The sequence below is a fragment of the Melanerpes formicivorus genome, unplaced genomic scaffold (genome assembly GCF_026170545.1).
Source record: "Melanerpes formicivorus ecotype bairdi unplaced genomic scaffold, bMelFor1.0.p_v2 SCAF_76, whole genome shotgun sequence".
Taxonomy (NCBI): Eukaryota; Metazoa; Chordata; class Aves; order Piciformes; family Picidae; genus Melanerpes; species Melanerpes formicivorus.
In genome coordinates, this window is record NW_027142428.1 from 2,747,950 (window position 1) to 2,773,499 (window position 25,550).

General features: G+C 56.9%; 2 protein-coding genes across 4 annotated transcripts; one reads left to right on the forward strand and one right to left on the reverse strand.

Annotated features, from left to right (window-relative positions):
* Positions 1-8,077: 8,077 nt before the first annotated feature.
* On the forward strand, positions 8,078-25,538 carry TSPEAR (thrombospondin type laminin G domain and EAR repeats). Of its 3 annotated transcripts, none has more exons than XM_068164034.1 (13): positions 8,078-8,484; positions 11,147-11,367; positions 11,454-11,692; positions 11,813-11,903; positions 12,484-12,640; positions 13,049-13,180; positions 14,743-14,975; positions 16,745-16,931; positions 18,409-18,638; positions 18,914-19,101; positions 19,455-19,556; positions 19,849-20,040; positions 24,659-25,538. In XM_068164034.1, exons 1-12 carry the CDS (start codon positions 8,262-8,264, stop codon positions 20,000-20,002), a joined length of 2,157 nt encoding a protein of 718 aa, XP_068020135.1. In that variant the 5' UTR covers positions 8,078-8,261; the 3' UTR covers positions 20,003-20,040; positions 24,659-25,538. The 3 variants fall into 3 exon arrangements, with proteins under 3 accessions (XP_068020135.1, XP_068020134.1, XP_068020136.1); XM_068164033.1 differs by lacking the exon at positions 24,659-25,538 and adding an exon at positions 20,695-20,910; XM_068164035.1 differs by lacking the exon at positions 24,659-25,538 and having other exon boundaries at positions 19,957-20,910.
* LRRC3 (leucine rich repeat containing 3) lies at positions 20,943-24,566 on the reverse strand. The gene is made up of 2 exons (XM_068164039.1): positions 24,374-24,566; positions 20,943-23,030 (listed from the first exon to the last, which is right to left on the reverse strand). The coding sequence occupies exons 1-2, from the start codon at positions 24,477-24,479 to the stop codon at positions 22,162-22,164; spliced, it is 975 nt and encodes a 324-aa protein (XP_068020140.1). The 5' UTR covers positions 24,480-24,566; the 3' UTR covers positions 20,943-22,161.
* Positions 25,539-25,550: the final 12 nt, after the last annotated feature.

The window sequence follows — 25,550 nt, forward strand, 5'->3', positions numbered from 1 at the left end:
TAGAGTGTATGTTAATGTATAATTAACAGTAATGATAGAGGGGGGGTGTTATTAGAGGGCAGCTGCTGGTGTGAGCAGCCTGTACGTGAGTTCTCAGGGAGCTGTTTGCAAGTGGGGCTGTCCCATCATACAGCTGCTGGAGGGGGTGGGGGTAAATGAGCCAAGCCCCCAGCTGAGTCCACTTCATGCACGGGGCACCAGCCAGCCCCACCCTGCCAGGGCAGGGCTCTCTGAGCACACTTTGCTGCATTTCACTGGGAGATGCAGGCAGGGGACAGGCACGTGTGGCACAAGGAGGGGCTGTGGCTCTGCACTGCTGTGGCAGTTTGGAGAGGCACCAGGTCACCCAGGCCAGGGGGGCTGCCACAGTGGTGCCCCAGAGCAGGGCTGAAGGGGCTGTGCAGTGAGGTGAGCACACCCACTGCGCTGACCCTCTCTGGGGGCTGCAAGGCGATGCAGGAGGTGGGTTCAAAGCAGCAGAGATGCAGGATGCAACATGCCAAGGGGGTGGGGGGCACCCACACGCTTGGATGCTGGGCCCTGTGCAAGGAGGCTCCCCACCCACAGCTGGGTCAGGAGTTTTGCTCCAGAGCACTTTGGCAAATTGAACCAAAATTGGAGCTGGCATAGCAGTGTTAGGGGAGCTGGGGTTTCTCTGCTGAGTCTGTCTGAAACAGGTTTGTGCAGGTTCCTCTCCTGGTGTGCTGCTACACCAGGATCCCTCATAGGGCTATGAGGACAGTGAAGGGACTGGAACATCTGTCTGATGAGGAGAGACTGGGAGAGGGGACCAATCTCTTTTCAGGGGTGGCCTATGATAGGACAAGGAGCAAGGGACACAAACTGGGACACAGGAAGGAAGTTCCAACTAAACAGGAGAAAAAACTTCTTTGCTGTAAGGGTGCTGGAGCCCTGGAGCAGGCTGCACAGAGAGGTTGTGGAGTTCTCCTCCTCTGGAAGACTTCCAAAACCTACCTAAATGCATTCCTGCATGACCCTCACTAGGCGACCCTGCTTTGGCAGGGAGGTTGGACTAGAGGTCCTTTCCACCCCCTACCTGGTTCTCATCCCTCTGCAAAGTGCAATGGGGAGCAGCTTCAAGGTGGTTTCTGAATGCCTGAACTTCAAAGACAGCCACGGGTGGGTGCTGCAGCACTGGACTGGCAGAGTACAGGCTGTCATTAGAAGCCTGCCCAGGGGACAGTCAAGGGGGTGCTGGTTCTGCCTGGATGTGGTCCTGTGTTGTGACCTCGTGCTGCCCAGTGTAAGGCCCCACAGCCAGCCAAGGCTGCTCTCCTGACTGTGAGCCCTGCACAGGACTGGTGAAGGGGAGGACAAACCAGGTTCCTTGGGACAGCTTGCTGCAGCCTTTGCTTTTGACTCACCCCTTACCTGCATGAGAAGTGGGTGGTGGGAAGATGGATGTCCATACCTGACCATCTCAGGGACACCCAATGGTGCTGGGTGCTGGCAGAGAGCTGTATGGGACCAGCAGTGTGGTGCTTGGGGTAGCTCTGCTGGCTCCATCTCTTCTCTGCTAGTGGGAACCAGGCTCTAGTGGCTGGGTGGCAGGTCCCCAGGGCTGGGGGCCACGTCCCTGCCCGCGTCTGCACAGCTCTGAGCACAGCAGGGCTGCGGGCAGAGCGGCTGGGCAGCAGCACGGCGTTGGAGGAACTGGCCTGAAGAAAGTCTGGTAAAACAATAGCAATTGTTCTCTGTCTTTGTTCTCTTCCCTCCCCGGACCTCATAGGAGATGGAGCCGCACATGGCAGCTGGCGAGTAGGCAGGGCGAGCACGGCTGCCTGCGCTGCCGCCTTGGCACCCAGGGAGCCTGCCTCATGTGCCGCCCGTGCTCCTGCCTGCCACCCTCCCGGCCCCACCAGCTGCTTCAAAGCCTGAATCGTGGCTAACATAATAATAATAGCTCTAGGCTGTCATATGGGCGAGCAATAAGCCTGTGATTCTCTCTGCCATGGGGCAGGAGGATTTCCCATGTCTGCAGAGCAAAGCAGTGCTACAGCCGCTGCTCTTCACAACCAGGCACTCGGCCTGCCCATGCTCCCGGAGGACCTGGCCCCAGCCCTGAGTGCAGCCAGCTGGGAGAGCTCTGGTTGCCAGAGGGGCTTTCAATGCCCTCACCTTTTCCTGCTGCTCTGGGTGGTCTCAGGTGGGCTTCAGCTGGGAGAGAAGATGCTGGCTGGGCCCTGTCTCAGTCCAGAGAGGAAAAGAGACATAGTTCTTTTGAATGTTCCTGTGTTGTGAAATTAGAGGCACAAACGAGGCCAAAATATCAACATGAAGCTGTTTATTAACAGAATAAAGTGGATGGATCAGAAGGAGAGAGAGAGAGAAAATAGAGGGAGAGAGAGAGAGGAGGGAGAGAGAAGAGGAAAGGAATTATATTACCACTCCTCAAGACGGTTTGGGTCTGTGGAGGAAGGTTGCTGCCTTGGTGGCTGTGCTGTCCTCCACTGGAGAAGGGGAGGGACAGATCCCATAATCCAAGTCCAAGTCCTCTGAGCAGTCTCTTCAGCTCCATGAGTTGCAGCAGGCGGAACTTAGGACACACAGAGAGGGTTCTTCCTGGTCTGCTGCCTCCAGGCTACGTGGTGACATCTTTTCTCTTGTGTCTGTCCTTTTCTCTCCTGGTATTCTCTTCAGAGTGGCACTGCCCAGGTCTTTTCCTTCTCTCCAGCCAGTCGTTGCTCAGATCTTTTATACAGTTTGTAAGGTATGTGTCCAGCTGGTGAATTCATTGTCCTTTCACCATCCTCCCTTTCCGGGGTACCTGATGGGTGGAGATGACCTTGTCTTAGGCACATTCCACTGAGTATCAATAGCAGTGGCATCTGCCTATTGTTTCCGGAGCAGCTGCAGTCTGGTGAGCAATCTTTATCCTTTGTTGGGGCACATCTCAGTTCATGATACAATCACAAGGTGATTTGCATCCAGGAGTTGTAGACAGGATTCCTATCAGCCCTAACTGGGGAGCCATGGGATTGCTTCTGGTCTGAGCAACTGGCATTGCAGTTGCAGCCTTTTTTTCCCTGTCCTTGCTGGGCCCTGGCATGTGAGGGCAAGTCCCTGGGTTTCCCTGCTGTGGCTTTTCCTACATTTTACCAACATCCGCCTGCTGCGAGCTGGAGCTTGTGGTCACTGCCTGGATCAAAGGGCTCTGAGGCAAAGGCTGAGAGTTTCCTGTAGAGCTGCCAAGGGAGATTCCTCTCTGCATGAGGAGTGGCTGTGCCAGAGTCCCACAGTCAGCCCTGGGGCTCAGGTGTTCCTGCTGACAGAGATGTGGCACTTGGCATGGGATATGCTCAGCCAAGCTCACAATTCCCCACATGGAGCCCTCAGGGATGCATATTCAGCTTGGGGAACTGCTGCTTCTAACAGAAGAATGCTTGAACACAGGCAGAATTCTCCTCTTTCTCCCCTCTCTGCTTGCTCTGGTCATCAGGAAAGTGTCATCAGTGCAGAAGCATGGAGCTGGGAGCAGGCTGGGGTGGGCAGAGGTGTCTGGGGGCTTTGCAGATGGAGTAGAGTCCAGGCAAAGCTCCTGAGTCTCCTGCACCACTGCCAAGTGACATATTAGTCCCTCTGCCAACATTTTACCTCCCTATAGGCATAAGATCTACAGAAAATGCTCAAGGTTGCTTGGGCTTGGTGCCCTCCATCCATGTGGAGCCAGCTCACTGGGAAGTGGTGATTGCAGAGAAAGGCTGGGGGGCCCTGCGGCTGCAGGGAGGGGTCTCAACCCCCTCCTGCAAGATGTTCAGGCACACTTGGGGAATCCCTAAGGGACTGGCGGTGGGAGAGGCCTGTTTTTCCCATGCAGGGGTGAAGCAAGGGGAGGTGGAGCTGCTGGATGCTTCCTAGCCCCTGCTGGGCAGCTCCCATCTCAAAACCAGCCTTTTTGTTCATGCTGGAGAAAGTTAAGTGACTGCTGCTTGGAGCTCTTGCAAAACCTGCCAGCTCCTCTGCCATGTGTCCTCCAAATGCAAGACAGGATGCTCCACTCGCTCCCAGCTGCCTGGGTAAGGACCTGGCCTGCAGGTCGCCAGCCCTGCTTGCTGCCCATGGCCAAAGCTGAGGCAGCCCTGCCAGGATGGCTGCTCCTGGCTCTTTCATTATCCAGGGCCACGGGGCTGGCAGCACCGTGGGTGTGTGGGCAAGGAGGCCTCTGGGGTGTGAGTGCTGCTGGTGGGTTGCCACCACTCAGCAGGGATTGCTCCTGAAGGCAGCTCTGTGCCTAGGAAGCTGGCAGTAGTGCTTGCAGTGTTGAGGGTGGCTTTGTGCTTGCCTTTTTTTTTCCCAGTGGCTTTCCTGAAAATGCTGTTTTTGCAATCCTCTGAGTGCTTCAGCACAACTGTTCTTGGTAGAACCCCTCCAAAACTCCTGGGAGTTAAGTTTTTGAAAGACAGTGGGGTTAAAATAGTTTACACTTCTCATATGATGCTGACAGGTTCCCCAGGGCAGAGATGTCTTGAGGTAACTCCAGTTTATGTCGACAGGTCAGGCTCAGGGAGCTGAAGTAGCTCCAGGTTCTAGGCTGAAAGTCTTCCCTGTGTTTCCTGGAACACAAGGAAGACTCTCAGCCTAGAAGAAAAGGGCAGAGGTGGTGAAGGAGGAACCTCAGAAACCTACCATCCTGGTGAAGGTCTTTTTCCCATTGTGCAACCTGTGATCCGAGGTGTTACTCTGAGGACAGGTTTCTCCTCCTCCCTCTCTAACCACGCCTGAAGGGCTGAGCCTTCCCCTGCCATTCTGACAGGTAAGACTGGCTGCGTGTGCTCATTGGTCACCTCCAGCTCCACCTCTGTGGGTATGCCTGTAGCCACACCTGCGTGGTGGCCGTCTGGGCTAGGCTGGATGCCCTGGTCCTGGCAGCATGGGCAGGAGGACTGGCATGAGCTGGAGCCCGGGCTGGGGTCAATGTGCTGCAATTCAAGGAAGGAAGCTGCTACATATGTCAGGAATAAAGACTGAAATGAATGGGGAATAACAAGCCCTGAAACATGACTTTGTGCCTGCAAATAAGGAATGAGTTAGAGTCTTGGAAGAGCTGGACCATGACCCTGCAAGCAGGGTCCAGCCTGTCCCTGGCGTTGATTAGGTACCCTCCTCGCAGTGTCCTCTGCAGGGGAGCTCTGCTTGAAGTGTATTGCCTGCAGATGGGTTTCTCAACCTTTCCTAGCCCAGCCATGTCCAAACCTTTTTGATGGGAATCCAAGGATCATTTTGTTCACAGCTGCCACATGGTTTTATTTACAACTCATGTGAATTAGGCAAGCATCTTGCTGTTTGTCTCTTTATTTCATCCTCTTGTGCAGACAGGAATGTGTGTGTGCGCCGAGGAGCAGCTCTGCACGCTGCTTCCTACTGGCATGGGGACACGGAGCAGGTCCTGGACTCCGAGTGACAGCAAGCAGTGATGGCCCCATCATCACTTCACAGCACAGCTCAGTTTCCCAGGTAGGTCATCCTGGGGAGGGAGAAAAGTGCCGAGTTCTGCCCAAGCCACTCCACCACCTTTGGCCGCAGCAAAGTCCCCAGCCTGAGGATGGAGAAAATCCTTGAGGGCCATCAATGTCCTTGTCCTCATGAGGATACTGTTCATTAACAATATGTGGCTGAAAAGCAGCCTGAGCCCACAGTGCTGGGCTGATTACCACTGGCCATGTCCTCCATGCTCATTCATGGGGACTTCAGTTTATCCACCTCCTTTCTGGAAGTGTCATGGTCCCCCTGCTTCTGGAGGGGAAAGGGAGTCACAGATTGCATTGAGTTGGAAGGGACCCTGGAAGGTCATTTTGTCCAGCTCCCCTGCAGTCATCAGGGACACCTCCCACTAGATTAGGCTGCCCAGGGCCACATCAAGTCTGATCTTGAATGTCTCCAGGACCTGGGCCTCAAGCAGGTACCTGGACAATGACACCTGTGGCTGTGGCTGCTGTCCTGGAGCTGTCCTCACCCACAGGCTTTCTGGCTGAGGAAGCACTCAGAGGAGACTGCATCCCTTTTTGAAGAAGCAGTTGCCCTGGCATCCCCATCAGGACTTTTCCTTCCCCCTGGGAAGGCACCTCGTGGGCTGTCCCGGCATTTTCTGAGACAGGGCCGGCCTTAGCAGGAGCCTTCCCAAAATGCAGCGCCTTGTGCGAGCCTCCCACCCGCAGCGGCGCTGCCAGAGCTCCCAGTGCCATGCTTAATGCGACCCATGTGTGCCACCCTGGGACACATGGAGGCTCTGAACCTCAGCTGTGCCTCCTGCCAGGAGGCAGAGCCCTGCCAGCAGCCCCCCTGCTCCAGCCACCCTTCTGACAAGCCCAGGGGCCAGGATGCCCAAGCCCTGATCCTGCCACTGGGCACTGCATGGGGTCCGACAGGACAATGGCTGCTCCCAGCCCAGTGCTGGCAGCCACCCCCGAGGCCATGGCAGTGGCACAAGGGTCCTGCCTGTTAGGATGCTATGACTTGCACCTCTCACATCCCTTGTGGTCATCACTGGTGGCAGCTGTTGGGGACCTCTGGGTCTGGGCAGTGACCCTGTGTCAACGGGCACCATGCCCAGCACAGGGGTGAGGAGGAAGAAGGACCCAGCGGTACCATGCTACCACGGCTTGTTCTGGAGAGAGATTAAGCTCCACTTAAGCTCTGCTTAAGTGTGATCCCCACGGAGCCCTAATTTTGGGGGGTGTCCAAGGAGAGGCTTTGTGGGGAGGGAGAGCTCCACGCAGCCCTGCTGAGTGCAGAGCATCTCCAGACTTATGCACAGCCGACCTTCAGGCTGAGGCACTGGTGGTGTTTGAGTAGCTCTGGGCTCTGGGAGCAGCTCCTCTCAGGAGTTCACAGAATCCCACTCTAGTGGGGGTTGGAAGGGACTTCTGAAGACCAAGTCCAACTCCTCTGCTAGAGCAGGATTACCCAGAATAAATCACGGAGGACCATATCCAGGTAGGCTTGGAATGCCTCCAGAGGAGACTCCACAATCTCTCTGGGCAGCCTGGCCCAGGGCTCTGCCACCCTCAACGTGAAGAAGTTTTATCCTTATGTTCACATGGAACCTCCTGTGTCCAGTATGTGTCCATTGCCCTTTCTCCTGTCGCTGGACACCACTGGAAGAGCCTTGCTCCATCCTCCTGACACTCACCCTTTAGATACTGCTCAGCGTTCAGAAGATCCTGCTCAGTCTGCCCTTCTACAGGCTAAACAGCTTCAGATCTCTCAGCCCTCTCCTTCTATGGCAGATGAATTTGAGATCGAGGTGCAGTGCTCCACACCCCATGGTCTACACTCTCCTGGTCCCAGGGTGGGGCTGGTGAGGGGTGCAGACGGAGCAGCACTGAGGCACATCTAGGCTTCTTTCCTGACAACCCCCTTGGTTTGCTACACGGTTTGTTACATTCCCTCCCGGCCAGCTGCTTTCTATTCTAGCCCTTGCCTCGCAGGAAGGCTTTGGGGGCGGGTTGGGGGGTGAGAACCCATTTCAATTGTTCTGGGACTGGAAGTTACTCATTTTGTGGCTGGAGAAACTCAGTGGAGCCTGCTGCATGCAGGCTTTTTTCACTGCTGTTTCTTCTGCTTGAGCAGTGGAACCTCAAAGGTTCTGGAACCAGCGCTCAGCATGCTGCTGCCATGCTGCAGGGCTGGCTCTGGTGGCCAGCCTTTGGGCTGGAGCCTTGCCTGGAGCATTGGTGGTTCATCACCTCCCTGAGCCTGTTTTGGGGGAGAAATATGCACCTTGTGGAATCTGGCTTCTTTTTGGCAGCGGGGAGAGGATAGAGGGGACAGAGGAGCTGCCTCCAGGACGGGCTGGGATTGTGCTGTCAAAAGGCCAGGGTCTTTAAGGGCAGGAAGGTTCCCACCTCGGTCTCTCCAGGCAGGAGTGAATCTCCCACCTACTCCCCACATAACCCTGGAAAAATGAATCACCAGAAATGAACGGAAGCAAAGAAAAGAAAAAGAAGAAAAGGAAAATTAAAACACTAAATTAAAAAATCCCTCCCCAGAGCCGCCTTCCAGAGGGTTGGGCAAAAGATAAAAGCTCTCCGAGGAGCCAGGACTCCTCCTCTCCCACCACGAACTTCTCATTTAAATGTCTGCGCGCAGGCTGCAAACGCCACAAGCCTCCCTGGCTGCCCCAGGGGAGCCCCTGGCGGCATCCTCCTACCACCCCTGCCGTGTCCCCGGGGATGATGCCCACGCGCGGGGCCGGCACAGCTTAGCACCCCAGAAGCAAGGATGAAGCAACCTGGCGTGGCATGTCCCTAGGAGGTGGTCCCACGGCAGACTATGTGAGAGTCCCCGTGGGGCTGAGCCCAGCCGTGCCTCCCTGGGAGTGGATGTCAGGAGTCGTCCCAGTGGATGGACCCCCTGAGGCCAGCCCCCTGATGTCGGCTTCACTGCTGCTCAGGGTCATCCTCCTCCACTGGGCCACTGGCAGGGGCTTCATCCAAGGGGGCAGGACATGGCAGCACTGCACAGGTAGGAGTGAAGGCTGGCGGGTGGGCTTCACTGGGAGGGAGGTGTCGAGGCAGACACGGCTGTGCTGGGAGGCGTGCCGGGAGCTGTGTGCTCCCAGGGAAGGGATGTTCCCTGTGCAACCAGGGCAGACCCTAGGAAGTGTGCTCCATTGGGGGGCAGGTGGCTGCTGTGGGGTACCCCACCTGGGGCAGCCTCTCGCTGGCAGTCCATCGCTGTAATTTTGGTGCCTGAGTGCCAATGGAGCTCAGCCTCGGGCTGACAGCAGGGTGTGATGCCTCGGGTGCTGCAGCTGCCAGCATCTCTCCTGCACCCATGGGCAGTAAGTAGCGGGGATCATCCCTGTGTCTGTAGCTCCCTAGAGCAAGCACACACTGGGGAGCACCCAGCCCTTCTCGGTTCTGTGGAGAGAGCTGTGTGCCTGTCCCTGCAACACAACTGCTGTCCCAAGATCTGCTGGCCCTGGGGAGAGGAAGGGCTGGAAAGAGAAATAGAGGAGAGCTATGAAGTGTCCCTGGAAAATCCCTCCCACACTGGACTCTCCGGGGCTCCCTACACTCTATCAGAACCAACCTGTGCCCTCTGGCAGCAAAACCTCCCAGAAAGTTTCTGCTTCCCTGCCCTCAGCCAAGGATCTGGCAGCTCTGACGGCGTTTTCCACAGGGTAGCACCAAGTGCATCCCAAGCCAAAGAGGGTCCCTGTCTCCTGGCTCCATCTTCGCACTCCAGTGCCCACACTTGTGCAGGCTCTGTGCAGGCAGTGAATCTTCAGCCCTTGGGGCTGCTTGAGCCCAGGGTGCTTGGGGCTTGTCTCTTTGATGGCACTCCCATTTGGTTTTAATTACAGCCCAGCTGCTGGTGAGAAGGAAAAGGTGGGAGAGATCAGAGAGCTTCTGCCCACCACCTCCTTCCCCAGGTGCTTGGTTCTCTTTGGGGATGTCACCACTGTCCCCAAACAGCTTCAGCTGGAGGAGTCCTGGGGGTGTCAAGGCTCCAACATCACCACATTTAACCTTTCCTATGTCCTTGTTGCTCCTTTCTAGCCCTGGCTCCTGGCCACCCCTCCAAGTAGGCAGCTGCCAGCCACCTGCACTGCCCAAACTGGGCTGAAAGAGTTCAGCTGCTCTCCTGGCCGTTAACCACCAGCTCTGCTCTGACTGTCAGCAGCCACTGGCACAGGAGGCAGACTGGGACATGCATTTTTGGGTTTAGGGGTCTAGGTTTGGCTTCAAGAGTTGGTCCCTTCCCAGCTCACAGTCACCTGCCCCACCTGAGCTGTCCCCTGGCTCAGTCCAGCTACCCCTGGGGCAGCTGGGGTCCCCTAAACCCCTCTGCACATCCGAGGCTAAATTCAGCTTGTGCTTTTTTGCTGAGAAAAACAGGAACTGATCATTCCCCAGATGGTGCAATGGTAAGTAATTTCAGTTCAACTTCCCCCACCAAAGCTCTGCTTTAGGAGTAGCTAACACCAGCAGAGGGGCAGGCAGGATTGACATAAAGGTGGCAGAGTGGGAAGGACCGCCCTGGTCTCCCTGCTTCAGGCTGGATGGAGCCACATGAGCAGATTCCTCCTTGCTCTGCCCGTCTGGCTTTGAGGCAACCGGGGATGCTGGAGGGGAAATGCTTCCCTTCTCTAGCCGGTTTGGATTCAGCCACATGCCAGCTCCCTCCCTTCTGGCCTCCCGCTGTGCCCCAGCAGCCGAGATTTATTAGTGCAAATAGGAGCTAAAAGCCTGGCTTCCCTCGGGGCGGAGGCAGACGCTTTTCAGTCCGGCCAAGTGCTACTTCATCCTCTCGGGCATCACCACTGAGCCTCTGACGCTCACACAACCCCGGCAGAGAAGCATTCAGCAACAAAAGCTGGGTGGGTGCCAAGGCTGGAGAAGGGCCCATGGCGGGCATAGGCCTACCTACGGCTATGGGCACTTGCCGAGGCATCAGCCTGACGGCGCCCCCGGCACTGCTACCTAGGGATGGCTTTGCAGTGCCAAGTGCAGTGCTGCTCTTCACCTGGGCGATGCCCTGGAGCTAGGCACATTGTTTCAGCTCTGAGGATAGAAGAATTATTTACAGAGCAGTTTCAGTGCCGGCCAGCGGAGAACCCGAGTGTGTGCAGCTAGGGCTGGGGTGGGGGAGCCGGATCAGGGCTGAAGCGGGGAGTGCCCTGCCCCTCCGCCCTGGGTGGCTGTCCTGCAAGAAAGCTGCTGGCACTGGATGGGCCCCTGCATGCTCTTCTGGCTCTGTTTGAGGTTGCTACTGCTGGTGGATTCTGAGGAAGGTGGTGGCAGCCTGAGGCTGCCCTGCTAGCAGGTCCTGGCTCCAGGGTCAGCATTCAGAGCTGCTGCAGCGGTGCCGTTCCTGCAGGTGAGCCTGCACGCTTGGCGTTCCTTCTGTGGGGATGGAGAGCTCAGCCTTGGTGCCTGGAGGGCAAACCTCCCTGTGTCCCCAGAGCAGGGGCTTGGTGCAGACCCCAGACAAGGACAGCAGGCTACCAGGGCGCGGCAGGGTGCTGTAGCTGCGGAGTGCTCCAGCCAGTGCTGAAGCTGGGCTGGCTACCTTGTGCAAGCTACATAACAGAGCACCAGCACAGAGGACTTCTTCCCACAGTGGGGCAGAGTGGGATGGCTGCCACCATCGTGACATGTTCCACTGTGTTTTGGCCCAGACCTGCGCCCGCTGGACATCCTGTCGGAGGCGGTCCCTGCTGGCGGGCTGGCCCGCAGCATGAGGGTGTTCCAAGTGCAGGGGATGCGCGGTTTCCAGCTCAACACCTCCCGGCCCCGTGCCCTGGGCTTCCCCGCCTCCCGCCTCTTCATCCACTGTGACTGCTTCCCCGAGGAGTTCTCCATCATCGTCACGCTGAGGGTCCTCAGCGCCCCCACCAAGGTAAGCGCAGCCGGCTGGGCACGGAGCCGGCGCTGCCCAGCCCTGCCGCTTGCAGCAGGTGAATCTGAGTCGGTGCCCTCCCGCAGAGGAACGAGTACCTCTTCACGCTGATGGCAGAGGAGAGCTCCAGCGTGCTGGTGGGACTGCGCTATGCCCCCAACAAGCTCCACTTCCTCTTCTGGAGCCAGGAGCACGCTGGTGGCTGGCAAACCCGCGTCACCTTCCCCAACGTCTCCCTCTCTGACAACCAGTGGCACACGCTCGTCCTGGCCGTCTCTGGCCAGTCCTTCTCGCTGACAGTGGACTGCAGCATCCCCAAGGACATGTAGGTCAGGGGTGGTGGGCTCAGGAGGGCTGGCAGGGTGATGTTCCTCCACCAGCATCTCCTCCAGGCACCAGCAGACACCGTGAAATTGTCCCCTGCCCCTTCTCTGCCCATCTGCAGTGTGGTGGAGACACCGTTTCCATCGTCCTTGTCAGTGAAAAGAGCCAGCTTCTACCTGGGCAGCAGGAGGAGAAGGAAAGGAGTATTCACGGTAGGTCTGGGGCTGCCCAGGGTGCTCATGGCTAGCTCTGGAGCAAACTGCAGGCCCCTCTCAGCCCCTTTGCTGGCAGGGCTTGGGCCACAGTGCAGGCAGCAGAGGTGGCCAGGGGTCCACACAGCTGGACTTGGTCTCCATTAGGCTGTGGATGTGCAGGGGACAGTACTGGCAACTAGCACTTCATGGAGCAAACCTGCTTTTTAGAGCACATTGGCATCAGAGTGGTGGCAGAAAGACAGCTGATAGCACAGTCTCATTGATCTTAAGTTAGGGTAGAGCCTAATCCTGACCAGCAGTGAAAAGTGGAGCCTGTGAAAGCCATCTGCAGCTAACCAGCCCCTTGCTGGTGCTCTTGCACCAGCTGTTGCATTGCCTGGGGTGGAGATTTCAGCAGGCTGGGCACGTAATGATCATCTTATAAATGTTCATAAATCCTGTGGAGGCTTCCAAGACCGCAGAGAGAGGGAAACAAGAGCAAGTGCTGGGAGGGAAATCCAGGCCATAAATCACCTGCAGTTTCCATTTCTTGGTCTTGCTGGACTTGCTCTCCATTCTGCTTCTCCCTCTTTGCCAGGGCTTGCTAAGACAGCTTGTTTTGCTGCCAGGAGCTGATGCCACCTCTCAGATATGCACCACCATGGACTTTAAAGTGGAGATGCTCTCTGTCCCCACTGTCCTCCAGGGACTTGCTGAAAAGCCAGCAAGCAACGAGGTGCTTAAGTATCCCTACGGTCAGTACCTGCACAAGCTCTGCCTGCCACCTTCTGCCTTTGCGGAGGAAGGCTCTCACTGTGGGGCTGGGCACAGAAGCAGGGGGGAAGAGGGTGTCCCCAGCACCCTCTGCTTCTCCACATGTGTGTGGGGTGGGATTCCTCTCCAAAATACTCCTGGAGAGTACGAGTGTCCCTGCCTGGGAGACTTGGCAGTGCTGGACTCATGCCAGTACCCCCACAAGTGCCAGCCTCCAGGCTTTTCTCAGCTGGTGGCTTCCCAGCTTGGTGCCAGGATGCCATTTTCCCAGTCCCCTGGTGCCTATCATCAGGATGGGACAAGGACATCCAACCTTCCTCTCTGTGCATGGGGATTAGTCTCGTTATTCCTCTTTTGTGTGTTCTAAGAGGCACCTGCTTTGCTCCCAGAGACTGACACAAAGGTGACCCTGGGGTCCAGACCAGCCTGCACCAAGCAGGAGAAGATGCAGTTCTGGTTCAACGCCTCCCAGCGAGGGCTGTTCCTCTGCAATGGCAGCACCTGGATTTCCATGCTGGAAGGTACTGGTGTGCAATGTGCTCTCCAGGAGGGGGGGAGGCTCTTGGAGCAGAGGAAGAGCAGAGGTCAGCCCTTGACAGCACTGTAGGGTGGAAACTAATTCACACGCACACAGAACAAGGGAGCAGGGCTGTCTGTCCCACTGCCTCTCCCCTGCTTGACTGGCCTTCATTTTGTTCTTGGTGCTCACACCTGTATTCCCAGGGCATCTCTGAATTCCAGCACCTCTGTGAACCAGCTCCCCATCACTCACACAGTGCCCATGTTTGCCTGTGTTGTCCCCTTCTGGGACTTCTGTGGTCAGAAATGAGCTCCTTATCCATCTGAGAAGGTCCATCTCACCCCACTGAGAGCCGTGCCTGGGGTTCTGGGCTGCTCCTTGCCCTGAGGTCCCAAAGTCACATGTGCTCTTGGTTCTGAAGCACTTGTAGAGTGAACAAGAAGAAGTAGGAAGACTCATTAGCTGCTGGAAATACTAGAGGGAGAAATGGGAGGATGGCAGAGGCAAGCACCTGTGCCATCCCAGTTCTTATGGCCTTTGTGCAGGAGTTAGTTTGGCAGCATTGGAGTAACAAGGTGGCAAAGCAAGCAGAGCCTGGAGGGATTTACTCACAGCCTGGAGGCTGTTACTCACTAAAGAAATTAATTTCTCCCACTGGCACTCTCCTGCTCACTCCAGACATTCTGTTCAGGATCTCTGGAGAAGACTTTGAGGAAGAGGCATGCCCACAACCAAGCTGTCCATCCAGCCCTCTCCTGAGGTTTTTCTCAAGCTGGTGCCCATATAGTGGGAGGGGATGAGTCGTTTGCTACCCACAGAAACTAGTGATGGCTGGAATCCCCCATCCCTCCCTACCACCAGAAGTCATCAGTATTGGCACTGTCTCCTCATTTTCCCTAGGAGACCTCATGCTGGGATCTTGCTGACCTGCACCCCTTGGTGCCACAAACACTGTAGCCCTCTTTGTAGGCCTTTTCCTGCCATTTGTCCCTTCCAGTGCCCCCCCATTTACTATTTGGACCACTCAGCCTTTTGTTCTAATCTCTGGCATTCGTTCTGTCTAAGCCTTCTTCAACTTCTTCCAGAGCTCATGCTGACTGCAGCCAGAGAAAGCTTCTGGTGCAGGACTGCTGTAAGTAGGTACAGGTTAAGCCAGCTTGCTCCAGCAGCTCAGGACCTTTTGCTGTAGGTCTTTTCCTTTCCCTGTTGTCTTTAGGATAAACATCTCAAGCCACTTTGTAATGAGCAGTGAACATCCACGGCGTCATTCTCGTTCCCCCAGAGGAGATTGTCTGGCAGAGCATTTTGCAGTGCAGCCCTCCACCAGGGAACAGGCAGGGGGGGATGTGGCTGGTGTGCTACCCAAGGAAATGGAGCCAGGCCTTTCACCAACCCTCTAAGGTTTCAGCTCTTCACCACCAGTGGCACCAGCACCTAATTTTCCCACCCCGTAGAGCTCCACACAGCAGCAAGCGCTGCCGTTACAGCTCTGCTATGCCTCTCCAGTCAAGGCCATCTGGGTTTGACCTTAACCCTCTTTTCGTTTTTTTAATGATCTCCTAGTCAAACAGAGGCTGGACTATGTGGAGGAGTACCAGAACCTGGTGACCAACTCTGAGACAATGGGTGTTGAGGTCTTCACCATCCCGAAGGTGGGACTGTTTGCAGCCACAGCCAACCGCTACACTCTGCCTGGATCTGCCATCTATAAGTGGACTGATGGGAAGTTTGTGCCCTACCAGAACATCCCCACCTACCAAGCTCAGTCCTGGAAGTATTTCACCATAGGGAAGAAGGTAGGTCTGCCTGGAAGGGTATTTCAGTGTCTTCATATTTCAGTGTCTTAAACTGCAATTGCCCACCACTGGCTTCTCCTCTGAAGCCCTGAGTCTCAGGCATGGTTTAGAGGGTGAATCTTTGTCTCTGGTGAGGTCACACTGATACACCCTCACAGCTTGGTGAGAGTCTGTCCTGGGGACTGCTGCCTGGTCTGTGGGCTGCCCTCTGTGTTTTGCTGGTTTTGCTGTAGTTGGACCCATCCAGCCCATTCTCAGCAGCTGATGCTGGCAGCACAAATAACTGGATGTCCAGATTGTTTGGGTCTCTTCCTGGGGATCTCCAGAATGTCTGTGAGGTCAGTCTCCAAAGCTAACTGCTGCAGCTGGATCCCCCCCATGTGCTGATGTTCATTTCTAGCAGACTCTGCCTGTTCCTGTCTCAGGTAGTGAGTGCCAGTGTGAAGAGTGCAGAGCTGTGGTCCAGCCTGGGATGGGTGTGCTCTTGTCACAGCTTCCAGCCTGGTGCAGAGGTTGGCCACCCCAGAGAGCAGGTTTTGCTGCAGTTGCCACCTTGCACTGTGAAGCAAGGCAAGGATCATCTCAGACAGTGGCTGTGGCATTGCTCTTGGGGACATGCAGCTCTGACATGGCAGCATGGAGGGAAAAGCCTTCCCTGAGCTCTGACTGTGGTGGGCATGCATAAGGTCCATTCTGGTCTCAGAGATCTAACTGTGATTTTAGAGAGCCATCAGAGCCTGTAGCTCCCTCCTGAGACCCACTGAGTCCAGTTGCCTGCATTTTTAAGCCCTCTTGTTTTCAGATCCTTCCAGGACTTTGGACCCATCTCTACTTCCCTGGGCAATCTGCCATGGGACTTCTGCAGAGTATCTGTCTTACTTCTCTCTCTGTGGAGCTGCTTACCACTTTGTGAGGAGCCCTGGGCAAGCCAAACAAACAGCTGCTGACAGCCACCTCTGTGCAGAGCTCACAGGGGAGTTGAAATGGTTTCCCCTCCAGCATGAGCTTGGCAAGACAAAGCCTGGAGCTGGTGCTGGCAGGGTCCTGCAGTGATCAGGAGGAAGGAGACCCTCCTCACTGACTATGGGGATGAGGACTTGTGGACTGTGTCCCTGGGATTCTTTGTGGCTCCAAATGGAACAGAACCTCTGCCACTCCATCTGAAGCACAGTGGAGTGGTGGGAACAGTGTGCCACACTGCATACCACCACCAGCTTGGATGCACCTCCTGCCTTGTGCAAGGCCATCTCTGCTGCCTGGTTGTCCCCAGTGCTCATGGTGGGGCTCCTGGTCTGGAGCACAGCTTGTCTTAGGGAATCGTTACCATCGGTTTTGTCAGTACTGAACAACATTTCCTGGCAGGGGAGCTTTGGCAGCTCAGACCCCACTCCCTCCCCAGCCATTTCCACCAGCACAGCCCTGGGGCTGCAGGGGATGAGTGGCCACAGCACGACTCTCCCTCTGCTCTGTATGAGGCTATGGCCGCTGGTCCTTGCCCCAGATATAACTAGAGGGAACACTACTACTGCCATGCACAAAGACCCCCACAAGCCACCAGGTCCCTCTTCCCCCTCCAGATGTATTGTAGTGCTGGGGAGTGCTCAGAGCCAGCCAGGGATGCCCTGCCCCACACTGGCCACCTCGGTCCCTGCCCCAGCAACCCATGGGGCAGGACGGGATTGCCCACATTCCCATCTTCACCCTGCCTGTGTTTGTCTGCAGCCTTAGGAGAGGAGAAACCCAAGATGTGCTGGCTTGTTATTTTTCAGATCTTCCTAGCAGTGGCTAACTTTGAGCAGGATGAGAGGGGCCAGGAGCTCTCTGTGATATACAAGTGGAGCCGCAGGAAGGAGAAGTTCATCACGCACCAGAGGATCACCACGCACAGCGCCAGGGACTGGGAGGCATTTGTCATTGAGGGAGAGGCTTTCCTCGCTGTGGTCAACCACAGAGAAGGTACTCAGCCCTTACACCCAGCCCTTCCATTCCCTGCAGCTCCAGCTCAGTCAGGGTGACACAGGGGACTGGGATGCCCTGCCCCAGAGCATCCTCCCGTTGCCATGGAAACACTGCAGCTCTCTGCGCAGCCTCTGCAGGAGTGCAGGGCACAGCCAGATCGTGAACCCTCCCAGACCCTCTCATTTCAGGAGGAAACAGCACTCAAGGAAGTGGCTGACACAGTCCCACTCAGGATTTCTGCCAACAGGGGACAAAGGTGACAGCAGGGATGGGGTCTTTGATGAACCTCTCTGCCGCTCCTCATTTGTTTCCCCAAGGCTACGTGAGAAGGTGTTGTGGTGATGGCAGCTGCCTGAGTTTGCAGGACCTGAGCCTGTTGAGAAGCCAAACCCTTGGCCTTGGGAGCACACAAGAGACTGAGGGGAGCTGAGAGCCTGCTGACACCCCTTCTGCCCTGCACACCCTGCAGACGTGATCCAGCCTTGTTCCCTTCCCTTACCATGAGCTGGTCTGTGCTGGGATGTGCACCCTATGGCACCAGGGATGAGCACCCTGTGGCACTAGGGATGAATGGGTCAATACCACAGCCCTGGTTCTGCAGGATGCTCACAGCCAGGTTCAGTTGCTGGGCCAGTGGGCTTCCTTCCTTGCCATCAGGGCTGGCTCCTTTGGCACCAGCTGCCTGTGAGTTGGGCTGGAAACTCCCCATGTCACCTTCTGGACTCTACCATAACCAGTTTGGACAAGACCTACTTCTGTGGCAGTGCCAGCAGAAAGGTCCCTTTGGAGCACTGAAAATGCCATTGTGGTGCTGTCCCAGCTGTGGCTTTCTCCCAGATGTGCAAGCTTGTGTGCACAGGGTGACTGCAGTCTGTGATGTCAATGCCTTAGGGACTTGGCTGAGACTGGTCTCACAGCACATGGTGGCCCCTTGGGACAGCCAGCAGAGCTTGGCCACCCTGGGATGCTGGCAAGGTGCCTCTGGTGTGCCACTGCTGTGGGCACACAGCACCCTCCCATCCCACCTCTGCTGGGGGCTGTTGCTAAGCTGCCACCACACAGTCAGGAGCAAGGTGGTGGAGTCACTATCCCTGGAGGTGTTCAGGAGGGGACTGGATGTGGCACTTGGTGCCATGGTTTAGTCATGAGGTCTGTGGTGACAGGTTGGACAGGTTGGATCTTGAGGTCTCTTCCAACCTTGGTGATACTGTGATACTGTGAAGGTGTTAATGCTCCATGGGGATGGAGGCTCTAGCTAGAGATGGAAGGTCTAGGTAGAGATAGAGGTGCTAGGTAGGGATGGGGGCTCTAGAGCCTCTGGATACTTCTTGAGGAGCAACCAGTGACTAGCAAACAGCTTCTCAACTTGCTGGCAAATATTTGTGCACCTGAACCCATTTCTGGGTCTTGCTTCTCAAAGAAGCCAGGTGTCCCTTCTCCTCACGGTGCACACCTGTCTGTCTCTCTCCCCCAGGGAATAACCACAACATAGACAGTGTGATATACAGGTGGAACCCCAGGACAGGCTTGTTTGAAACCAACCAGACCATCCCTACCTCTGGAGCCTATGACTGGGAGTTTTTCACCATCGGGCCATATTCCTTCCTAGCTGTGGCTAACACGTTCAACGGCACGTCCACCAAGATCTACTCACACATCTACATCTGGCTCAGTGGCTCTTTCCAGCTCTTCCAGTCTATCCTGGTAAGGCTTGGCCACTGGTCCCTCCTCTGGGTTTAGATAAGCCAGGGAGTAATTAGAGATGCAGTTGCTCTCCAGTCCTCTGGAAAGGCAGTGATAGTTTCCCACTGCTCTCCCCCAGGGACTGACGGAGGGAGAGTTGGTTTGTTTCTGGGAAGGTTTTAGGAGTGGGCAACTTCCCTACTGCACCTCCAGCAGTTCTCACACACCTTGCAGCATCCTTTGCTTGCAGAGGCTTTGTCTACATCCAGCTTCCCCTGTGGCTTCCTTCCCCACAGACAATTGGTGCTGCTGACTGGGAGGTCTTTCGTATCGGGGACAGAGTCTTCCTGGCTGTTGCAAACAGCCATAGCTATGACAGTGGGATGCCAGCACCCTCTAACTTCTATGCTATCAACTCCTCCATCTATGAGCTGAACATCACTGCCCAGATGTTTGTCAAATTCCAGGACCTCCTCACTTTCAGGTACTTCTGCAGAGAGTCATGGTGTTCCTCAGTCCACGTCCTTCCCCCTGAGGAACCCGGAGGTCTCCTGGAGGGTTCACGCAGGCTTTGCGTGCTGCCAGAGACTGAGACTGGTTGGGAGGGCAATGGATGACAGGGTTTTGGCACCCAGTCCCAGTGGGAGCCAGGAGAAGGCCGTGGATCTAGGAACAAGGGTAGATTTCCTTTCAGGATCAAGCTGGGAAGAACAGTTTTCTGTGTGTGATTGGGGTGGCAGAGACTGGGGTGGGCTCAGCCCTGCGGACATGCGGCCCCTTCCTTGGCTGGCCACAGAGAGGCCACCTCACCTGCCCATCTGCTTGCTTCATCCCCAGTGCCCTGGACTGGGAGTTCTTCTCGGTGGGAGATGACTCTTTTCTGGTGGTAGCAAACTCCTTTGATGGCTTCACCTTCTCCGTTAACAGTATCATCTACAGGTACTGCTGCGGGAGGAGGGCAGGGCTGGGGGGCTGAGTGCTTGGTCCCAGCTGCAGTGACCCTGCTAGGAGCCCAGCATGGAGGCAAGCTCTTCAGATGCTAATGCATCTGCCCAGGGAGGACAGATAAGGCTGCTCCCTGTTTCTGGGCAGGTATGAAAAGCCTCCACAGGGGACATCCCATCCCGAACTGCAGCGGGCAAGTGGGAGATGCCAGCCCCAGGCTTGGCCTTCCTGCCCCCTTTCAGGTGCCCAGTTTGTGCCCCAAGAGCTAACTGCTGTCCCTGTGCAGGTGGCAAGGCTATGAAGGCTTCGTAGCAGTTCACCACCTGCCCACAGTTGGCTGCAGAGACTGGGAGGCGTTTCACACCACCGAGGGTTCCTACCTCCTCTACTCTAGTGCCAAGGAGCCACTTTCCAAGGTGCTCAAGCTGAAGACCACCTGAAGGGGCTGAGACATGTTCAGCTGATTGCCAGGACAGAGGTGAGCTGGGCATCGAGGTGAAGACGGACCACAGCGCCCAGGAAGGGCTGCAGCATCAGCCCTGCAGTTGGCTGGGTGTGTGCTCTGCAGAAGGGGAGAACAAGGAGGAGGAGAGGAGCTCCAGGGCTCCCTGCAGCCTTGTCTGGGGGCTGGCAAAGGGGCTGTGATGCTGCTTTGGTGCCATTTCTCCTAGGCAAGCTCTCTTTCCATGCTCCAGAGCCACATCCTGCTTAGGGCACCTGGTGCCCAGGCACTTCCCTGGGCTCTCCAGCACCCTGGTGCTTGGCAGTCTCTAGCCAGACTGGCCAGAGCTGCCAGTGGTTGTGGCCAGAGCTTGCATAAAGCCAGAGAAGAAAGAGACTGAGCAGAACAGAGTGTGTGCTGCTGGGGTGGGTGTGTGCAGGGGGCCAGGAAACAGCATGTGAGAAACTGGGGGGGGCAAAGGTGGCTTTGGGCTCAGCTGTGGCTGCCCAGTGCCTGTGATGCTGCAGGGGACCCATGTGGTTCAACACTACACACCACATTTTGTGCCCATCTTCACTGGCCTCCCCAGCCCACCCTACAGCTGTGGGTGCCTGCCCACCCTCCTGCTCCACCATGGCTGGCTTTGGCTGTCCCTGCTGAGTGACCTGTGTCTGTTGTGCAAACCCACAGACCTGTGCAAGGACCAGTGCTGCTCCTTGAACCCCTGTGCATGTGGTTAGTGACTCCCAGGCAAGGCTGCTGTGCACTGGGACCAATCCAGCTCCCATGGCCATGGAAAAGATCCAACACTCTCCCAGGTGGAACTGTGGCCTCTATATTTTTTTCTTCTCCTTCGCTGGGGAACTCTTTTGCTTAACCAGAGCTTCAATAAACTGTGTGCACCCAGCCTTTGTCCCACGTGCAAGCTGCAGGTACCTGAGCCGCTCTGCTCACAGCAGATGCTTCCCTCTGCTCAACAAGCCCCCCTGGCTGAGGTGGGGCCATGTCTGTGGCCACAGGTGGCCAGCAGGGTGCTGAGGTAAGGGTGCCCCTCCATCTGCCCCTGCGCTTCTCCCAGCTGTCCCAGAAAATCAGTCAGCCTTCCCCAGCCCCAAATTTCCTGCTGGGGCTGGGACACCCACCATGGGGACACTGGGGAGCCCACGGGAGATGCTGACCCCCCAGGTCTGGGAAGGGTCACACCCTGAGCTGCCCCATAGTCCAGGCCCCAGACAGCTGCCATGGCAGCCCCTGCAGACCTCTCTTCTCCCCTAGCCTGTGGCTGCAATTGGCTCTGCCAGGAAGGACCATTTCTTGCTTGTGAAATGAGGTAGAGCTTGATTTGCTTTCACATGCTGCATCTTTAATTAAGCCCCAAGGAAGGGCAAAATAAGGCCAAATGTACCAGACAAGATGCAGAGGCACTATTTGGCCAACTGGCCCCTGCTCAAAGGGCTGCAGTCTGATGGCAGTGGAGCCAGTACATTGAATTTAGGCTTGTCTGCTTTAGGAGAGATCAAATTAGGACAAGCACAAGCCCCTTGAGCAGCACCATCCTCCCCAGGTGCCGGCTCCCAGCTCAGCACAAACCCTGAGGGCTTTTCCTGCATGCAGGGCTTTATTGAGACATCAAAGATTTGGGAGATGACCCTCGGGACTGGTGGTGGCAAGTAGAGGCTGCCCCACACTGGGGCTGGGGCATATGTCCTGCTGGCTGCAAAGCTGGTCCTCAACTGAGCCAGGCCATGCTGACACTGCTGCACAGAGCAGCCTCTACCTCTGCACCCCAGGCTTCAGGGACCTCTTGGGCCCCACAGAACACCCCGTGTTCCCCCAAGGTCTTTTGTCTCCAAACCATGTGGACCGCATGCAAGTGTCCGGGTCTGCTGTCACTGTGAGCCCAGCTCTGGCAGGGCAGAAGGGGTCTGCAAGGGGGCATTCCTTCCTGGGAACCTGGGCTCCACAGAGAAGTCTACATGGGGTGTCCCCAGCATGCCTCTCCCATGATGTTTGCTCACACTCAGTCCAGCATCACCGGGGAGGAGCAAAGTCAGTGGTGCTCGTTTGCAGAACCGGAGCAAGTGCTGGAACATCCCAGAGAGAAGCTTTGAAACCCACCAGGCTGCCACTGGCTGCCTGCAGAGAAGCTGGGAAGCACTACAGAGCGGTGCTGGTGGTCTCTGCGTGGCCCTGGGCGCTCGGCAGCGGCTTCAGGTAATCCAGGTGCTTGCAGGCGTCCTCCCGGTTGTGGCGGACGTAGCAGACGACGTAGGCGATGACCATGGCGAACCAGCCGAACATGGTGATGAACATGGCCACGTCCGTGGTCCGCTGGTGCACGCTGCAGAAGTTGACGCCGGCGTCCAGCACCTGCAGCAGTGACTTGCCCACGTACTCCTGGCGCGGGGCCGTGTGGCAGGTGATGTCCTGCACGGAGTCGGGGTCCAGCCGCGCCTCCCACAGCACTTCCTGCAGGGCGCACTCGCAGTGCCAGGGGTTGTTGGCCAGCCGCAGCTTGGCGTTGAGCGCCACCAAGGCCTCCTTGGGGATGCTGCGGATGCGGTTGCTGGAGAGGTCGAGGGTGCGCAGCCCGGCGGCTACCCCTTTGAATGCTGCCCGGTCGATCTTCTCGATGGCGTTCCTGGAGAGGTCGAGTTCTTCCAGGTGGGAGAGGTGCTTGAAGGCATCGCTGGGGATCCTGGTGATGCTATTAGCGTCCAGCTTGAGGAACACCGCGTCTCTGGGGATATCCTTGGGAATCTCCTCCAAGTGCCGGGAGCTGCAGAGCACAGCCTTGGCCCCTGCCCGCTCCGTGCACTGGCAGCTGGGGGGGCAGGAGCTGCCCCAGGGGACGCACAGCAGGAGGCAAAAGAAAGCCTGAGCAACGCTGGCTGCCGGCGTGGTGGTGGTGAGGGTCTTCTTGCACCCAGCCAACTCGGCACGGCTGCTGGGGATTCCCTGGTGGCTGCAGTAGGTCCTGGGCAGCGGGGAGGCTCCTCTGCGCTCCTGCAAAGCCTCTCCCATCGCTGGTGGAAGGCGGTGGGTGGAGGGGACATGGCATGGCATTATTTCCTGGAAGGTTTCTTAAGTAACATGCCCTAGCAAAGCAGTGAGAGGCCAGGCTCGGGAGCTTGGGAGACAAGGACTCAATGATCCCCACCTTTTCCAGGGGCAGCTTCATTTGGTTTATGATTAATTATACCTGCAGAGACTAAAAGCCTTTCACCTGTGCCCCCAGGTCATCACAGAGCACCCAGAGCAGCAAAGGGTGTTGCAGGATGGGGTTGTGAAGGCAGACACAGCCCAGGAGCCTCTGTCCCAGCTGATATCCATGTGGGATGGGATGACGTTGCTGGAGAACAGCCGCCGCACATTCCCATCATCTCACCAACCCCGAGTGTTCAAAAAACAGATGAGTCAGGCTCCCTGGGATCATCAGACTGGCTTACTCACCATCCAGGGTTTCAATAACAAGATGTAGAGATCTTTTGATTTCCTCCTCTGCCCCCAGCAGCTGGTACAAGTCACGTTTCCAAGGATTTTGCCAAAGCAGGGGTGTGGAGGTTTTTTAAAGCAGGCTATGGTTTAGCAGCCTGACTCTGGGAGCTGGAGCTTGAGAGAGGAGGCACTGACCGTCACAGCAAAGGGAGTGATCAGGGAAGGCCAAGAGCCATCCCAGCCCTGCTGTGGATGGGGCAGGAGGTGAAACAGGTGGGCCTTTTTTCCTCTCCTCCATGGTACTACTCACGGCTCTCCTGCTGCCTTGGTGGGGCTGTGGAGAAGAGATCCCTATGCAGGGAAACGTTGGAGGGTGGGAGCCTTTCACCCAGGAATGACATTGACCATAGTGGTCTCATTATGAGACCAGCTAGGGACCAAGTCATTATCCCTCTGGTACCAGCATCCTCCTGCTAACAGCATCTCCCTGGTACAAGCATCCTTTAAGTACTAGGGTCTCTCAGCTACGAGCATCTTCAGGGTACCACCTACAGCATGCTGGCACCTGAGGGTTGCCGACACCCAAAGAGTGCTGGCACCCACAGCATGCTGGTGCCCACAGGCACCTGAGGGATGCTGGCACCTGAGCCATCCCGGGCTGCGGGACTGCCGCGAGCTGTCCGCGGTGAAGCCGAGCAGTCCGGGAACCCTCCGGCCCTGCTGATGCTCCCAGGCTCCGCCGGCCCCGGGAAGGAGGGGCGCCGGTACTTGGCACCTGCCCGAGCCAGCCGCCATCCGTGGGGCTCTGCAGGGCCGCCCGCCTCGTCCCGCAGCCCCTCCATCCCCGCCGGGCACGGGGGCGCTGCCCCGCCCCTTCCCCCGCTCGTAACGCGAAGCTGCCCCCCCCGCCGGGCCCCGCAGCAGAACCGACCTTCGATGCCCCACCTCCTGCTGCCGCCACGGGCTCCCGGGGATGCCTTACCGGCTCGGCCAGGGCCGGCTCCGCTCCTGCCGAGACGCGGCGGCTCGGCGGCCATGGGGCTGCGCCGCGGCCCCGGCGCCGGCAGCGGCTGCGGCCGCACCTGTTGCTGCGGCTGCTCCGCGGCCGCCCCGGGACGGGGCGGGGCGGCGAGGGGAGGGACCGGGGCTGGCTGGGCGCGGAGGGCGCTGGAGAAGTCTGCCTGTGCCGTAACCGAGCTGCGCTGCCCCTCTGCAGAGCACGACCAAGGGAGCCACATCAGCTGGCAGCGAGAGGCTGAGGGTAACGGGAGAAGGTCCTGTGCCACTGCCCTAGCAGGCATGAGACTCAACAAGGCGTTGATCGACAGCAGGCTGAACGTGAGCCAGCGTGTGTCCGCCAGCATCCTGGCCTGGATCAGGAATGGTGTGGCCAGCAGGATAAGAGCAGTGATTGTGCCCCTGGACTCAGCACTGGTGAGGGGACACGCTGAGTGCTGGGTTCAGTTTTGGGGTCCCTTACTCCATGAAGGACATTAATGGACTGGAATGTGTCCAGAGAAGGACAACAAAGCTGGTGAAGGGTCTGGAGAACAGGTCTGGTGAGGAGCAGCTGAGGAAACTGAGATCATTTAGTCTGAAGGAGGCTGAGGGAAGACCTCATGGCCCTCTGCAACTCCCTGAAAGGAAGCCGGAGTGAGGTGGGTGTTGGTCTCTTGTCCCTAGTAATGAGTGATAAGATAAGAGGAAATGGCCTCAGGTTGCCTTGGGGGATTAACTTGGATATTAAAAGAAAATTCTTCACTGAAAGGGTTCTCAGACACTGAAACAGACTCCCTAGGCAAGTAGTGGAGTCACCAGCCCCAAGGGTGTTTCAAAGAGGCAGAGATGTGGTGCTGAGGGACAATGGTTCAGCACCAGCCTCGGTAGCGTTAGAGAATGGTTGGGCTCAATGACCTCAAAGGTCTTTTCCAACAAAAATGAGTTTGTGATTCTGTGATTGACTTCAAACATGGAAAGGCATCTCTGGTGCCAGCAGTGGGGCAGTTAGTCTGCAAGTAATCTGAGTTTGTGGAACAAACTCAGACTGGGATCATTGTGGAAGCATGAGCCAAGCATGGTCTTCAGGAGTAGCCTTTGCTTAAACAGCC